At 43.4% G+C, this 18,075-nt stretch overlaps 1 protein-coding gene across 1 annotated transcript; it reads right to left on the bottom strand.

Moving 5' to 3' along the window:
- Positions 1-775: 775 nt before the first annotated feature.
- On the bottom strand, positions 776-13,200 carry LOC102690574 (prostasin-like). Its single transcript, XM_015339589.2, has 10 exons — positions 13,045-13,200; positions 9,267-9,284; positions 6,837-6,999; positions 6,317-6,585; positions 5,812-5,966; positions 5,365-5,632; positions 4,505-4,673; positions 2,936-3,189; positions 2,620-2,711; positions 776-2,502 (listed from the first exon to the last, which is right to left on the bottom strand). Exons 1-10 carry the CDS (start codon positions 13,097-13,099, stop codon positions 2,230-2,232), a joined length of 1,716 nt encoding a protein of 571 aa, XP_015195075.2. The 5' UTR covers positions 13,100-13,200; the 3' UTR covers positions 776-2,229.
- Between the last annotated feature and the right edge of the window lie 4,875 nt (positions 13,201-18,075).

Here is an 18,075-nt window from a genome sequence, read left to right as displayed (position 1 = left end):
TTCTGTGAATGACTGCAGAGTGGGACACATCCTGTTTGCTTGTATCGTTAAGAAAAAAGGTTATCATGTGAAAATGCAAGACAAAAGCCACTGGTAGTAAATGTTAGAGGAGGAACTGTTTGTTAGTTTGTCTATTCATCATTACCACTTAGTCTCACTATGAGCAGTAGAGCTAGAGTATTTAAGCACCTAATACTTCTAATTGATTCAATATTTTAGACAGTTTGAGCATTGAAATGGTTCATGTAGGGTTTATAAAACTGTATGTTTGAATATGTACGTTTGAATACGTTTGAATACTGTATACAAATGAATATACACTTTGATACCAAGATTTTAGAAATAGAAAGTTAGTGTGCTTGTATTCTTTCAGGTTCAAAGTCTCCTAATGTACTGGAACTGTAGCTTCTATCATAACAAGACTGTTATACCGTACTGGGACTGTATCTCATATTGTAACAGGGCTGTTTTGAATGTTCTGGGACTGTAGTTCCTAAAGAAAGATGATGGTTTTACTGGACTGGGACTGTAGCTCCTACTGTAACACGACTTTTGTACTGTAATGGGACTCTTCTACTGTACTGGGACTGTGGCCCCTATTGTAACAGGACTGTTGGACTATAGTGTGACTGTAGCATCTATTGGAACAGGAATGTTCAGTACAAAATGAAGTTTAATTTTTTTCCCATTGTCTCCATTATAACACTGAATTATTAAAAATCTTGTCTTCCCCCTAAATAACCCACAGTAACAGTAATAATGACACCCATCCCCATTTCAATCTGGGTACTTTATTTTTAGTATTTGTATTAGATGTGTATAATAAAAGAAAATAAATATACATATGCAATAAGAGTTCCATTTGTATTAATAATATACATATAAGAAAATAGTCAACTCCATTCTCCAGGTTTTCTGTTTAAAAAAATAAAAATGCATAAAGTTTTCTTCATTGCCATAGAATCAAAGAAGAGATATCCAGGTCAATAAACAAAAGAGGTATGTAAATACAAATTATACCCACTATTATGCTCCTTGTGTTTCTGATCCCTGGAAAACTAAGAGTTCAAGAAAGAATACATTGTGGGCAGAGTGGAGCAGCCCACCCACCTGCCCCCTCACTGCCCACCACCCTTCATATAAAACCCATTTTCTTTTTTGAGAAAAACATTTAAAAGACGAGTTGCCTTCATTGCCAAGTCCTTGTATGAGGTACATTAAAACCTGCCTTTGTGCTTCCTGTGTTTCTGGTCCCTGGAAGACGAAGAGTTCAAGAAAGAATACATTGTGGGCAGAGTGGAGCAGCCCACCCACCTGCACCCTCACTGCCCACCACCCTTCATATAAAACCCATCTGCAAATCCTTATTCAACGTCAGGACCAGGCCACTTCCACTCCTCTCAGAACCTCTGGTTCCCTGAGTTTTTTACTGTGTGCTGCACTTGTTGTCTCCATTGTGAGTCTGAATGGGTTTGTTGACTTCTTTCAGATCCCTTGTGGTGGTGTACTGGTTAGAGAAGCAGTGCAGTAGACGGTTACAACACCTGAGCTTGAAAAGTCTCTTTAGTTTCTTCTGGACGTTTTCTGCTAGTTCAGTACATGTTTCACAGAGCAGCTGAGCACACTGAAGTCAGACAGTGGTTTTCTCACACACAGAAAAATTGGGTGATGCAGGACCAGTCAATGTGGAGCGGGTTTCTTGTTGACCAATCAGCAGGGAGAATCCTACTGACCAATTGATGTCGAGGATTGATTTTGTGTGGGTATAGTTGAGTAAGATTGATGCTGACCAGTGTCTATCAGGGGATGTCAGTGATGATGAATCGCTATCTGAGCGCTGGCTAAGCTGGATTCTGATAACACTGGGAGATTCATACCAGCGAATCTGAGGCAGACATGTGATTTTGAGGGGAGGATGGTGTCAGCTGTCAGCAGATTCTGTTGAGCCAAATCCAGTGATGTCTGTTCCCCTTTTTGTGTTAAAAACATGGAACTTGCCCAACTAGCCATGAGGATTTATGTAAGAGTTTTGAGCTCTTACATCCTGTGTGGAGCTGTGTGACATGGACTGTAGATCATGAGGCCGAGAAGGTGATTAAGATTCAGGATCTGAAGGTTTATGTTACATTTATCTGAGGAAAGGCGCTCTGTGTTTAAAACTCAGATGTGTTTCATTCTTCAGGTGTTCTGTGTGTCTGTAGCTGTCAGTGAAAGTTTGGGAAGGGGGGCTCAGAATGTGGAGATCCAGGCAGCCAGCAGAAGGTGGAGTGCAGCCAGGAGGAGGACTGTGTGGGTGAAGGGGGTGAAGCGGGCACTGGGGCTGCTTTTGGAGATGAGGGGAACTCTGGAGCCCACAGTCGCCTGCAGGAAGCTCGCGTAACGTGAGACCGTTATGAACGACGTTGTTGAGAGAGCGCGCGTGATGCTGTTGCCAGGGACAATCACACTGGCCTGAATCCAAATGGAGTTCCGTTTGCAGACCAGGGGGCCTCCTGTGTCTCCCTGTGCAGAGTAAGACAGACGGAGGTTAACATGACATGGATTGATTGACCACAGCAAAACTACATAACTTCTGTAAATCTGAAACTGAAAGAAGAGCTGTGATGGAGGTGTGCTCACCTGCTCCAGGTCCAGAGGAGAAGTACAGATGGTGTCAGCTGAAGACCCGTTGTTACACTGGACGATTGTTGTACTTTTTTCCTGAAGGAGCGCTAAAGGAACAGAAAACACTTTTAGCATCTCCTGGATCACATACCACACTTTTAATTCCATTGGATTGGACACTGGTCTTGTTCAAGACCCCCCCCCCCAACTAAAAAACACTGGTCCCCATTTGTGCAGCTGGTTCAGGCTGTGTGAAACACCTTGATCATGTCTGCAATCAAGAAACGGACTCCTCATAGACCTTCAAGGGGAAGTTTCCAGCCTGACTCACCAGCAGTTGTGTTGCCCCAACCGGTGACCCAGCACTGAGTGCCAGGGGTGAATGTGATTCCTGCCCCTGCCAGGCAGACGCTCAGGATGTAGTCTGTGAAGGAGACATTGGTGTCCAGTCTCAGGAGGGCGATGTTGGTGCCACTAAGGCTGCTGGTGAAAACGTTCAGGACTCCAGTGGATTTCTCTAAGGTGTTGGAGCTTGTCTGGTTCTGCCTGCCCAGAAACACTCTCCATTCACTGGTGTTCACAGAGCTGGAGAGCGAAGGAGACAGAGAGAGAGGGTTTAATACAGACTCTGAGAACATTGCACTGTAATACCACTGTGACAAACACTAATGCAAATCAGAGGGAAAGTAACACATCATCAAACCATCAGTGTAAATCAGTCAATATTCACCATTTCACCCCCAGATGTTATTAGCTTTTACACTTTCTTGTAGTGAGTCAAAGTTCTTCTGGGATTTATCTGTTGATTTTTCACTATTCTACAGTGACTATGTTAGCTGATTGTTACTGAGTCACAAGTACCTGTACAGCTGAGCCCCGCATCATCAGTGCGAAAGTGATCATGTTCATCAGACAGTTGTAGTACAGGGGCTCCTCACTGTGTGTTCCCCCTTTTTATGATTTCCTGCACTTATGTAGCTGTTTTTATTAGGAAAAATAACACTGCATTCTCTGCATTCATGTTTCCATTGCAAGTAGAAAACAAAAAGGTTGAAGAAGTAGGGTGCCTCGTCAGTGTGCGCAGGCTGCAAAGGAATGAGATTTGTTCCATGCTGAAAAGAAAAACGTTTCGGCTGTGGAACCTTCTTCATGTGTGAGGGAGTGAGGAAGATCAGCGGTTGATAGATAAAGCATGGGAGCTCAAAAGCCGGGAGTGGAGAGGAGGCGGGAGAGAAAGAGTATCGACTCTCGGGTGGTGTGAAGTCAAAACCTGCAAATGAATAGAGAGGGTTAGAAGGAAATGAATCTGTCATTGAGAGAAGGGGGAAGGTGTGATCCCAATTTCAAGGTAATTTTGGTTTCGGATGTCTTTCTGCAATAGGTGTTCTGAAACCCCTCTGAGGATGCAGATGGAGAGATCAGTCGGATCAGGTGAAATGGGAAACTATGGGCTTGGAGAGCCCGTATTTCCCTGAAATGGCCCCCAGTCTCCTACCTGTCTCACCTGTGTAAATAGCTGGGCATTTTCTGCAAGGGATTCAGTAAATAAGGTTGCTGGAAATACATGATGTCATCTGGGTGATCCAGAATTACCCAGAAGAGTCTTGAATATGCGTGGTCTTGGATATATGTTTGCAGAGAGTTCTGTTACAGGGGGATGTGGATTGGAGGGGCAGATTGGTTTTGGTCTCTGCTTGGGTAAGAGGGACAGGTGCGGTTGGTCTGTACCTGGGTAAGAGGGGCAGGTGGGTTTTGGTCTGTACCTGGGTGAGAGGGAGAGGTGGGGTTGGTCTGCACCTGGGTAAGAGGGGCAGGTGGGATTTGGTCTGTACCTGGGTGAGATAGACAGGTGGGGTTGCTCTGTACCTGGGTGAGAGGGACAGGTGGGGTTGGTCTGTACCTGGGTAAGCATTGTGCAGCTGTCATCACCCAGTCGCTGGCGATGAGGGTCCCTCCACACACATGACTTCCATTCCTCTGCAGGCTGGCCATCCAGGGCCAGAACCCATCTGCAGCTGACTGACCCCCAAGGAGGCGCGTGTTGAGTCTGGGCCTCCCGCAGACTTGGCCTGAAAGACATAGTAAGCCAGCAGATTCGCATCATCGGAAAAAGATAAAGGTGTCCTATATTTTGCTATTGTGTTTAAGCTGTGTGATTCTTGTTATCACCCAGTCTCTCATAATGTGTTTGTTAACTAAATGGATTAAGTGTAGTCAAATTTGGTGGTCAAACAACATGAGAAAGCAGTCTGTCATAATTGCTCTCAGTCTTGCTATTGCATGACCCTTGGATCCCCAGAATGTGATTCTATCATCTGAATCTAAATGGAGTCAATGGATGTCGCATGCACCTTTTTAGAGCAGAACTAGAGACCACAGCTGCAAAGTAACTCTTGGAGAGCTCTGGAAACCCTTTGTCGTTATTACTGAGGGGCCGTGGCAAAAAGCTGAAGACATTCCAGCTCGACTGAATGGTCTGCAAGAGCTTTCCACAGAAAGCCTATAAGAAGAAACTAGGTGATGATATTAGTGGTGTCCTGAAAAAATGACCCATTTTTTGTTATTCTCGAGGGACGAAGCTGAATCCCTTCTGCTGTTTATTAGAGGTTGAACATCTGTCATGTCTAATGCTCCCATGTACAGTATCATCACCAAATCACTGAGAAAACAGCAGTTCGGCTTGCTGAGATGGGTGGATTTGTGTCATCCTTTTCTCATACCACACACTCTCACATTGGATATATCCTGGATTTTACTCACTGGGGCCTGCAGTCGTGGGGATGGCAGTGGGCACTGCTGCTGTGGCACCACAGGTGAAGCTGCTGTCAGCGTCTGTGCCACTGGAGGTGAAGGTCACAAAGCCTGTGGCTCCCGACCCCACTTGTCCGTTAATCCAGTCCCGGTACTGGGACACCCTGGTGTACACTCCTGGGAGATTGGGACGAGCACAGCCCTTTCCAAAGCTCACAATACCAGCCTGAACCCAGGCAGAGCCCTGCTTGCAGACCAGGGGACCCCCTGAGTCTCCCTAAAGACAGATAAAAGATTGTTAAAACAGGCAGACTGTCCACATAGTGTTGTCCACTGACACCAGTCTGTGTCTGGTGAAACTACCAATACAGAGCATTGACCCAACAAGAGCACTGTGTGGTGCAGCTCAACACTTTTAAACAGTGAGATGCTTAGAGAAAAGGCTTTTCCAGCTACCTGGCAGGAGTCCTTGCCCCCCTGCAGCACTCCCGCACAGATCATGTTGCCAGTGACACTGTTCGCTCCGAAGACCACATCATTCAGACACCCACACTGCCTGTTCCCAATGATGGGCAGCTGGACCTCCTGCAGGGTCGAGGGTAGAGTTGTCCCTGGAAGACAAGACAGTTTGTTACTACCATAAAGTGCCCACAAGCTGGAACTCATCTCTGGGAAGGACAACTGTAGCAGGATCTGCTGAGCCATCATCTTTTAACCCTCCAGTGTCCCAGAAGATAAGATCTTTACAGGAATTTGAACATGTCGACCATATCAACCTTTACAAAGGTGTAAAAATCATGTACTCAAATGATCTGCAAATAGAGTGCAAGTGTTTATTTTCTGTGCTGATATTCCAGTAGGCCTTCTGGTGTGGTATATTATGTCAGTTCAGCTTGAAACCATCAGTTGAATTGGAAGAAAAGTTTTGGCAAAGGAGTGTGTTTCGTTGGGATACACTCACCACCTTCAACTGTGTCTCCCCAGCCAGTGACCCAGCAGCTGGTCCCATTGTAGAAGGTGCTGCTGGTATCAGCCAGACAGACGGGCTGGATGTAGTTGTTGAAGGAGACAGAACTGCTCAGTTTCATCAGGGTCAGGTCATTGTTGTTGGTTGAGGAGTCATAGTTTGGATGCTTGATGATCTGCTGGACCCCACTGGACACTGTGTTGGTGCTAGAGCCCGTGTCTGTCACTCCCAGATACACTGTCCACTGACTCAGAGTTATGGGGCTGGAGAGTGAAAGAGTGGAGAACGTGAGAAGAGTTGAAGTATTTCTGAGGGCACAAATAGTTCTTATTGCAGAACTGTACGCTGTCAGATTTACTGTGATACTGATGACTTTTAGAGGTCATTAGCTCTGCAGTCATTGCCTGCCTATTACAAAGTCCACAGTGTTACAATCAGTGTTCAAGGTCATCACAATCTGCAGTTCCTGTCAGCACTGTACATACTGACAGAGAGGGTCCTGTTTCTCTCCTACCTTGAAAAGCAGTGCGCTGCAGTCAGCACCCACTGGCTGTTGATGAGGGTCCCCCCACATGTGTGCTTCCCATTCAGACGCAGACTGGCCTGCCAGGGCCAGGACCCCAGCTGGGCAGACTGGCCCCCGACGATCCTGTTGTTAAGTACAGCCTGTCCACAGGCTGGAGTTTAGAGAAATGAAGAAGCTAAGTTAATGCAGGTCCTGTAGTTTCTTGCTTTATTAGTTACTGACTAGGCACTTGATTGGCTAGTGAATGCTGTTTTGTGTTTATTAGTGAACTGGTGTCTCCTGTTGTGAGTTTATGTTCAGTGTCACTCACAACAGGTGTCTCCTGTTGTGAGTGACACTGATCGCTGTCACTTTGTCTCTCTCAATGGGTACAGGTCTGAAATTGGTCTTGTCAAGTCTGGTGTCCCTCAGGGCTCAATACTGGGCCCCTTGCTCTTCAGCATTTACATGTTCCCACTTGGTCAGCTTTTAAGATCACATGGCCTCAGCTTTCATTTCTACGCTGACGATACTCAAATATACATCCATACCAAACCTGACACTGATGTGGCTGTCTCTATTCTATCTAATTGCATCTCTGACATAAAAATTTGGATGACTCAAAACTTCCTTCATCTTAACTGTGACAAGACTGAAGTCATGCTTATTGGTACCCCCCATCAACTTCGTAAAGCCAGTCCTGTAACCCTGTCTGTAGATGGCTCTGTACTTGAGCTCCAATCAAAATTGAAAAACCTTGGGGTTATATTCGATTCTGGCTTAACATTCGACCCACATGTACAGCATACTGTCAAAACATCTTTCTTTCACCTTAGAAATATCGCAAGACTACGCCCTATGCTATCATTAACTGTGGCTGAAAAGCTGATCAACATATTTGTATTCTCTCGAATTGACTACTGCAATGCTCTGCTCCCTGGGGTATCTAAATCTACTCTGAACAAGCTGCAGTATGTCCAAAATTCAGCTGCCAGAATCCTGACCAGATCTAGCGCAAGTGTTCACATTACTCCTATCCTGGAGTCCTTGCACTGGCTTCCGGTCAAATTCCGCGTAGACTTTAAAATCCTCATGCTCACCTACAAGGCTTTACATGGCTTGGCACCTCAATACCTGTCTGAACTTTTATCGCCCTACTCCCCACCTCGCAACCTCCGCTCTTCAAATTCTGCCCTCCTTACTGTCCCCCAAGCCCGTCTACATTGTATGGGCGACAGGGCCTTCTCCTGCTATGCCCCCAAGCTCTGGAACTCCTTGCCCAAGGATATTAGAGAGTCACCTTCTCTAAACTCCTTCAAATCCAGACTCAAAACCCTCCTTTTCAGAAAAGCCTTTACTTAACTGGTTCCATTCTTCACCCCTCTGCTCTTCTTAATACCATCTTCCACGGTCTCCTCTATTGTTATTGTTGTATTGTTGTAATTATAATTGTGTCCTGTCTTGTGAAATTTTCTTATTTATTGTTGTAGTCTTCTTATTTATTGTTATTGTCATCCTGTAAAGCGCTTTGAGAAGCCACCTTTAAAGGCGCTATATAAAATAAAGTTTATTATTATTATTATTATTATTATTATATTATTATGACTGAGGGATTCTCTGTGATCTCCTCTCTCTCACTGTGTCTCCTGTCCTGTTGTGAGTTTATGACTGAGGGATTCTCTGTGATCTCCTCTCTCTCACTGTGTCTCCTGTCCTGCTGTGTGTGTTTATTACTGAGGGATTCTCTGTGATCTCCTCTCTCTCACTGTGTCTCCTGTCCTGTTGTGAGTTTATGACTGAGGGATTCTCTGTGATCTCCTCTCTCTTACTGTGTCTCCTGTCCTGTTGTGTGTGTTTATTACTGAGGGATTCTCTGTGATCTCCTCTCTCTCTTTGTGTCTCCTGTCCTGTTGTGTGTTGTGGGCCCCATTCAGATGCAGACTGGCCTGGTAGGGCCAGGACCCCGACTGGGCAAACTGGCCCCCAACAATCCTGGTGTTGAGTACAGCCTGTCCACAGGCTGGAGCTTAGAGAAATAAAGAAGCTAAGTTATTGCAGGTCCTGGAGTTTCTTGCTTCAGTTGTTTGGTTAGTGAACTGGAGTTGAACCTGACTGGATCTTTCAAATTGTGTCAGTTACTAATAATCAAGTAACATGGGCTGAATATAGGTCCTTTCATTTGAAGCTGTTTTTATGTTTTTTAACAAGTATGTTGTATCACCTGCTCAGTTAAATCATCATCTCTTGTCTCTCACTGGATTCTCTGTGATCTCCTCTCTCTTACTGTGTCTCCTGTCATGTATGTTTTTATTACTGAGGGATTCCCTGTTTTCTTCTCACTGTGTCTCCTCTTATGTTGTGTGTGTTTATTATCAGGAGATTCTGAGCATTCAGCTGTTTTTAAGTGATCCTGTTCATTTTTAAGAACAATATTCTTACCAGTCTGGGGTTGTGATTCTGAAATTTAAAAAAAGAAGAAAGGTCTCATTAGACAGAAAAGAGCAAAATTATTAATTTACAACAGAATCTAAGGACTACAGAAGGGGCTCTTGTATGGAGCGAAGTTGATTCCTGTAGTCCATACACACACTGCAGGTTTCAACCTGTAACTCTGATTTCCCAAGAAAGTTTCCCAAGACAGCTGGGGGAAAAAAAAGACCTGTTTGGGCTAGGGAGAAATTTCCTCGTCATTTGCTGGAGTGTAATTAAACCCTCAAGTAAGACAGTTGTCTTTAGTGTCAGATATTTAGTGGCTGTTGCTACAGTAGCAAAGACGCATTGCACGGTTTTTCCAGGAATTCCAGTGAATTCGGAATCAGCAGTCTGGTCTTTACCTGGACTCACTGGTGAGTTCACACTTGAAAGTGTACTGAACCCACTATTTCTCATTGTACTTGTTCTTGGTCTCAAGGCCTTAGTAATATGTCGTAACACTCAGTTTGTTGTAAAAGAAAAACTGATTTCCTTTGTGGCTAGTCTTCTTGGGTGTATCCATTGTGCCACCAAATCCATAATAAAGAAACTGCTGAAGTCTTTCTGCAAAGTCTGGGTACTAGCAGAGTAGATATTTTACATCCCCTTCTACCAAAGCCTGAACCCTGAAAGCCTGAAAGTGTACTGAACCCACTATTTCTCATTGTACCTTCACAGTGGCTGGCCCTCAGTGTTCGCACTGGAAACTTGCTGCCCTTCCTTCCGGCCACAAGGGGTCAATGTTCCCCAAGAAGCTGAGCGAACCTTGACGAACACAGTGATTGTTTCGTACAGTAGTTTCGATCTGTACTGTGCAGTACCGTCACTGGTTGACAGTAAATAATGACAAGTTTATTATACATTGTTGCCTTGCCCAGCCACAGGGGAGCACTGTTACTGAGAAAACATAGGAGGTTCCTACAAGCTGAAAGCCAGCAAGGACATTCACTGGGACCTGTTTTGCTACAGCTCTTTGGTGAGCCTGTGTCACTGTGTCAGGGCACAGAAAAGTGAATGTCTGGACTGCAGCTCAGTCTGTGTTTTGCAAAGTAACTGAAGAGAAACTGAAGAACTGAAGAAATGGATGCTGTCAATAGATGGTGAACAGGTTATTAGTGTGGAAATAATCGAAACACATTTTTTAATTGTACCAGGAACTGAACGGAATGCTGGGATCTGTTTTAACAGGTGCCAGATAAAGTTTACTAAAGACAGAGGAGGTTCACAGCATTTATTAAACTCCCATGTCATAAAACACAAGTAGTTTATTTTTTTAAATCGGTTTGATTTTTTAAAATCACGTTCACATTCAAAATCTCACCCCTGCTGTCAGGCTCAGAGTCCGAGTGGTTTGTCTAAACCCTGACCCTACTCCTTGCTCCATGTTCCATGTTCCCTATTTCTTCTCATTTATTCCTTATTCTGTATTCCCTCTTCCCTGTGCAATATTCACCTTTCCAATATTGTTCTTGGCTTAAAGAGTGGTATCTGTTTTCTGCCCCAAGCCAGAGAGCTCTGCAATGTGTAAAAGCCCAGATATCAGGAAATGGCGCAGAACACGAGTGTTGTGTTCATCTAAAGTGAAATTCGGGGGTGAATATGGCTCCCAGTACGCATTGATGGCTATAAGCGTTTCTAAAGTTTTGTATGTTTTGAAAAAGAGGGAAAAGCACTTTTCAAATGTAGAAATAAACAGGAGGCCAACATACAAGATGAGTCCTAACAAATGTCACAGTTCTCACATTAGCAACAGGAATTTAAGATTTTTTCTTATTTCTCTGCAGTTGTAACTGTCGGAACACTCGATACTGAACACAAGCTATGTTTCATAGTCAGCTTGAAGGAAGTAAGGAGAATATTTGAACACTGATGTCATATTGATAAGCTGCAGGACAATGGAGGGAGGGAGCAGGGTTCCTGTGTTAAAGGCCAGTGGTCTGAAACTGGTACAACTGGTTTTCATCATGAGCCTCAGGGCCTCAACCCTTTCTGTGCTGGAGTGGGTCTGTACAGAGCCCCACAGAGAAAGCAAGAACATCCAGAAATAAAGCACTGCAGGAGCTTTCACATGTTCACATGCTCCCATTCTTAGCAAAAGAAAAACCCAGCTGTCTGTACACCCATAATGGAAATACTTGCTAGAAATTGCCCCCAGGATGCCCTGAGCTTGACAATACATTTCAGATAAGACTGAGAAGTGGGTAGAGATTCAGGTCAAATAAGTCATTTTTAGGTCGTACATGCTAGTGGGAGAAAGTGTGTGTTCACACCAGGAGAAACAGGGATTGTAGGAGAGTTATTGCTCTCAGCAGTGCATAGAAGAGCGTACAGGATTCCAGTCCAGTAGAGAGAGAGCTCCTGAAAACGTGTGTAATTACTCCAGGAATTAGAGCCAGTCCGATGGGAAAATGACTTGGAAGTCTTAAACACAGCCTTGACTTTTATGTGACAGATACAGTCTTGATTGTTAATTTTCAGAACGTCCTGAATAGATTTTAGAAGTATTCTGCTGGGTTTTCAAATGGAATATTTTGGTGGTTTCAAAATCATGACCGACAGCCCTATGCCTGTGGTTATGGGACTAGAGAGTGATCCAGCAGGTTTTCTTACAGCTCTGGCAGTCCTTCAGGTCTCGAAGCCCGAGGCAGTCATGCTGGCTGCAGTTCATTCCTGCTAATCTCATAATAACAGTAAAACAGATTTGTACGGAGGATGGAATCATGGTAGAATGTAAGACATGTATAAAGAATAGAAATATAGCTGCATCTTCCAGCTGACAATGAGCTGAAGTCACTAGAACCTGTTTCCTGATTGGTGAAGAGAGGTCTTCCCAGTCTAGAAACAAACCCAACTTTTAGTTTTTCACCGGATTCCAAGTCAGTCCGTTCTGTATGAACTCGGTTCTTCAGGATCTTGGTGTGGTGGATGTATCTGACATATTATTTCATTATAGTTTCAATGGAAATTTCAGTCATGATATTTTCTTGTATTGTACCACGGGTGGCAGTTTGCGTTGCTGTCTCACAGCTCTTGGGTACTGTGTTAGATTCTAGACCGTGGCTCTTCTCCATGAAGAATTTGCGTTCTTGCTGTGTCCATGCAAATGTTTCCCAGGTGCTTCTGTTTCCTTGCCCATTACAGGGGAATGCTGCCCAGGTTAATTCCAGGTTAACCGGCATCACTAAAGTGTCCCACCTGTGGACTATGCACTGTCATCCAAGCCAGAGTCCTACCTTGCCTTCTGAAGCTGTTGGGTTAGGCTCTCGCACACCCTTTCAAGTTAAATCATTTGCAAAAACTATACTATATTCATGCACCAGGAGTGCCAAGCCTAATTTTGATGCGAGTACCCATTTTAAATCCTTTTTCTTATTTCTTCCAACAAAAAAATCCAACAGGTACCCAACAGAAACTTTTCCAGCTTGTGACATTTTTCTTAGATTCTGAAATACCCTTATGGATTCAGTTGGATTCCAGTCAGAACATTGTGACAGCTAATATCTTTGTTTCCAAATAATTTATGTCCTATAACAACATTGTGTTCTGGATTCCTGTTCTTCTAAATTGTTTTTTAATCCCCCCCCAAATAATTCAAAATTGGCCTGTACTCTTGCTAGAAAATCAGATCTAAAATAGAAACTCTGAACACACAAATAGACAGTGACAGTCAGACAGATTAACATAGACTGATATGCACACAGGTAGGCACAAGGGTTACACACATACAGTTAGGACAATAGCTTACCTGTTGGTAACAGCAGCAAAGCCAGGAGAGAGAACAGGTTGCCTTGCAGTGCCATGGTTCACAGTCTGACTTGCTTCAGGTATCACAGTGTTTGTACCCTGTCCCCCCACCTCCTGCTTTAATGAGGAACAGAAATACACCTGTCTGTCACATACCTCTCTCTCTCTCCCTCCCTCTTCTCACCCACCCCTTCACTCCAGCTTTGCCTCGCCTTCCCTCTGTCATCATTCCTCAGGCTGTTAGCAGTTTCAGTGGATTCTAGTGATCTCTCACCCACTCGGTTTGTTTGACGTCTAAAAACAATCCTTTCTTAACAAACACACCCCCCCTATAGGACAGGAGACATCGTGAGAGAGAGGAGATAACAGAGAATCCCTCAATAATAAACACACAACAAAACAGGAGATCCCAGAGTATCCCTCAGGAATAAACACACAACTGGACAGGAGACAGAGAGAGGAGATAATAGAGAATACGTCAGTACTATACACGACACAAAAGGACAAGAGATGGAGAGAATAGAATAGAATCTTAATTTCCACACGACCGTTGCTGCAGACATTTGACCTGTGACAATAACACACAGAATATAAATACAGGACCAGAATGCACAATATACAATACAGATTGTTGAAATACAGGACGACGAGAGACGGTACACAATACAGAACATAAATATTCACTCTCTAATCGAATAGGCAAAAAAAAATGCTGAGTTGATGACCTGCAATGTAAACATAGACAAATAGACAAATATAAATATAGACAAATCAGTGCAATTTAAATGTGATACAGATCATAAAGCACAATACTAAGTTTTTGATAGTTGGGGGCACATTACTTGTTGAGCAGCCTAACAGCAGTCGGGAAGAAGCTGTTCTTGAAACGTGAAGTTTTGGATGTCAGGTGATCTGAAACGTCTACCTAAGGGGAGCAGCTGAAAGAAGTCGTGTGCAGGGTGAGATGGATCCGCAAAAATCTTGTTAGCGCGTATGGTGGTACATTGGGTGTACAATGATTGAACTGAGGAGAGAGCACTGCCAGTGATCTTGGAGGCCTTCGTAACAATGCCTTGAAGCCTGTTCCTTGTTAGGATGTCCATGCTTCCGTACCACACAGAGATAGAAGATGTCAGAATGCTCTATGATGGCTGTGTAGAATTGGACAAAGAGGTGTTGACTGAGCCCAAACTTACTTAATTGTCTGAAGAAGTACAATCTCTGATGTGCCCTCATGATGCGATGGTCTGTGTTTATGTGCCATTTTAGAGAGCTACAGATATAGGTGCCCAGGAATCTAAATGAGTCATCTATGGCTAAGAGGAGATATGAGAGAATTAATAGTAATAAATACACAACAGGACACTAGCCACAGTGAGACAGAAGCCATAGTTATGATGTAATGGAAGTTATTTTAATGGAAGTCCCCAATGAACTCCCTGTTGCTACCCTGGCTTGCTAAAAACTGTATTATAGGAAGAATAAAGCATGAAGAATGAACTATGTTGGGTAGATTCCATTCTGTCTTCAGAGAAGAATATAATTCTGACAGAACAGTGGACCACTGAGTTCCACCTTTAAGAGGACAGATCTGTCCATGTGTGAAACCATGTGTGAAAGGAATCGAATGTCTCATTCAGACTCTGAAAAAATGGCTGTGAAAAGAGACGTGTTTGGACAAAAAAAGGCATTTGGAGAGTTGGCACTCTGGCTCTGTCACAGCCCTCCCTTAAAAACTCTTAGGACAGGAAAAAAATGATCATTCTAAAATGGAGCAGAATTAATGCATATAGCAAAGAAGTGTCCGGGAAACCACTTTCCAATGAAATCAAGAATCCAAATCGAATGCCCTGGCTCTGTCTATCTTCTGTCCTGCTGGTATTAGCCTAGTCACCTTAATTTCTTTATATTGCCTTTCTGTTGAGGTATGTATAAAACTTATTTTAATTTGTAACAATGTATTTATATTGCGGAAGTGGGTGGAGACAACCTCTCGTGACTCAGCTGATCAACTACACACTCTCCCCCTTCTCTGACAGCGTCTGACATGGAAAAACCAGTTTGCTTACATCCAGCAAGCACTTCTTCAAGCCACAGATACTTGTGTCAATGGAAAATGTGTACTGGATGAAACAGGTCTGCTAGGGTGATGCTGGCACACATACAGACACTAAGAAGCACAGGGACATTCCCTGAGAGAACAGCCGCAGACCAGGGGAATGTGGATTCTTTCACTTTAGGTTGCATATAGAAACAACAACATACTTAAGATGAACTTTTTTAAAATAATAGATAAATTGCTTATTTACCAGATAAAGTAATTGCTTTTTCAGTTAATATATCTCTTGCAAAACTACATGTTTTACAAGTCAAAGGCTTGATCACTACTTATTTCTAAAATATCTGTAATACCAGTGCTAATGTCCTCATATCACCACAACGACAGAGCAGAGTCTCAACTTGGTCTGTTAAATTATCTAACGTAGTAATGACAACACAAGTGCAATCATCAATACCACCTATGTGCAATTAAGCCAGCACTTTCCTTGTTACTTCCAGGTCTGGAAGCCTTGACTTCACATTTATAATAATACAATATGCTTTATATAGTGTGTTTAAAAGTAGCATCTTAAAGAGCTTTACAGTAGATTGAGAAAACCGTTATGAGGATAGCAAATTACAAAGTATGTTGTATGTTGATAGGCTTTGCCTGTGAAGACTCAGTGTTCTTGTGTGCTTCCCAGAGTTTTCCTTGTCTACTGACTACAGTAACAGTCTTGATAGGCAAAGCCCAATAATAATATAATAATAATACACTTTATTTTATATAGCTCCTTTAAAGGGGGCTTCTCAAAGTGCTTCACAGGATGACAACAACAATAAATAAAAAGAATACACAAGATAAAACACAATTACAATATACAGAGGAGACATGGATGGTGGTACTAAGAAGGGCAGAGGGGTGAAGAATGGAACCAGTTAAGTAAAGGCTTTTCTGAAGAAGGGTTTTGAGTCTGGATTTGAAGGAGTTTAGAGAAGGTGACTCTCTAATATCATTAGGGAGAGAGTTCCAGAGTGTCTTTACACTGCGGATTGCAAACTCACCGTGCAGGTGTCCACCCCTCCGTGTTAATTCCCAGCGCACATCAGCTCTTTCGTAATCTTGCTGTTGTACATGGATTCACAGCGCCTGTTGTCCATGATGGGCACTCAGACTTCCTGCGGAGTGTGAGGGAATCCCAGTTGCACTGGAGTGACAAAGAGGGAGATGGTGCTTATTTGCTACGTAGCTAAAGACAAGTAGAGTGACATGGATTATTCATTACTCTTTATTTCCAATGCCATCCCAGGTAGAAAGCATTAGTTTTCTTTAAAGAAAACTCACGAGCGCTTTCCCATCACAAGGACAGGAAATCTCCCTGCAAATTCATCACCATGAGGACCCTGGAGGTTGGCGGTGGGAGGGGTCATTGGCAGATTGCGTTGCACATTTTTGGAGCTCTGTGCCCAGCAGAGAGAAGCTGACAGGATCCAGACCCTGGTTATTGCTGAATTCAGAACATTGTGACAGCTCGCCAGAAGAGGATAGCAGTTTATAGGCTGATGTTCAGTAAAGGACACTGAAAGTGAGATCTACAGTACATCAAGGGCACTAATGTATTGCTGAGATCATCATGTTGTCTTCCCAGGTTCTGGGATGGCCGACATCATGGAGGAGACAGGGTCCTGACAAGGGCCTGTGAAGATTATGAGGTGGTTCTTCGTGTTCGAGCAAATGACATTTACATATGTGGCCATCTTACCACATGAGACACATTCAGAGACTTTAGAAATAAATTAAAGAGTTGGACCCATTTAAGTGGCTTTCTCAGAGTCTGCCAATGACTGCATCTTGCTCAACTGAGCGGCTACACACAACAATCTGCAAACGCAACACTTGGCTGAGGACCAGAGACGCTAAAGACGGCTTCTTCAATACAGGAAGTATCTCAATGGCTTCCATCTGAAGGAGTTGGGTGCCTTTTGGCTAGGGGTGAGAATCTACAGGGAGACTTGACTGTATTAGATTGAAGTGGGGGGAGAAATAAAAAAAATGTGCTAGGGGCATATACACGCAATAGAGCGACATAACTGGACCAAGTAATTAAAGACCACCACATCTTATAATATTTGTAAGGTTATGGAAATTTTATTCCAAGTGAATAAAAGCTTGAGCTAGAATGTCACCTGTGTTCAAATAGTGGCTGTCCTTGCAGATCGGCACCATGGTTTTAGAAAAGGTACTGTAGGCATTGCTTGGTTGTTGGTTCAAATGCTGAGAACAGTGAAAATGTTACTTTCTTCAAACAGTCAAATTTAACCACCAGGGACTTCACAACAGGTCATAATAAAGACGCTGTGATTGCTTTAGATAGGCTCAGGTGTGTCTCGCAGATCCCAGAACCTCAAGTTCTGTAAGCCTGACCACCGTAATTCAATGAGCTGATTTCAAAATCCACAACACCCACCCACAGAAACACTGAAAAAATCTGCGTCAAAAGTATCAAAGCTGACATTGAAAATCCTGAAATATGACTGAAAACTCTGATGCCAGTTCTCACATGTACACTCCAAACTCAGAAACATGGTTTGTGCAATGTTTAGAAAGTTCTTTCAATTACAAGATGTTGTAATTAGTGGAATGTTGAGGTGTCAATGTCTTGGGGAAAAAAATGGCAAAGTCTGGGGAAAAAAAACCTTCCACGTTTCTAGAAGACCCATAATGGAGTGATCTACACCATAGCAGGTGATCAGGAGATTGACCTCATTCATATGCATGGTGATATTGGCAACCCATTTTTCAGCATGCAGATCATAATAGCTTTGACCTTTTTTGAAAGAAGCTTTGATTGCATCAAGTCATTCCACAAAGCATGCCAAACATTTCCCAGGGCTTAGCGAACAAACAACGTTGTAAAGAAGAATGTCCTTGTTCTTACTGTCCATGCCCTGGAGCAGAGATGAAAACTGCCTGTACATCGTCAGGTTGAGC

Source organism: Lepisosteus oculatus, chromosome 4, assembly GCF_040954835.1.
Source record: "Lepisosteus oculatus isolate fLepOcu1 chromosome 4, fLepOcu1.hap2, whole genome shotgun sequence".
Classification (NCBI taxonomy): Eukaryota; Metazoa; Chordata; class Actinopteri; order Semionotiformes; family Lepisosteidae; genus Lepisosteus; species Lepisosteus oculatus.
This window is presented reverse-complemented; position numbering and strand designations above follow the sequence as displayed.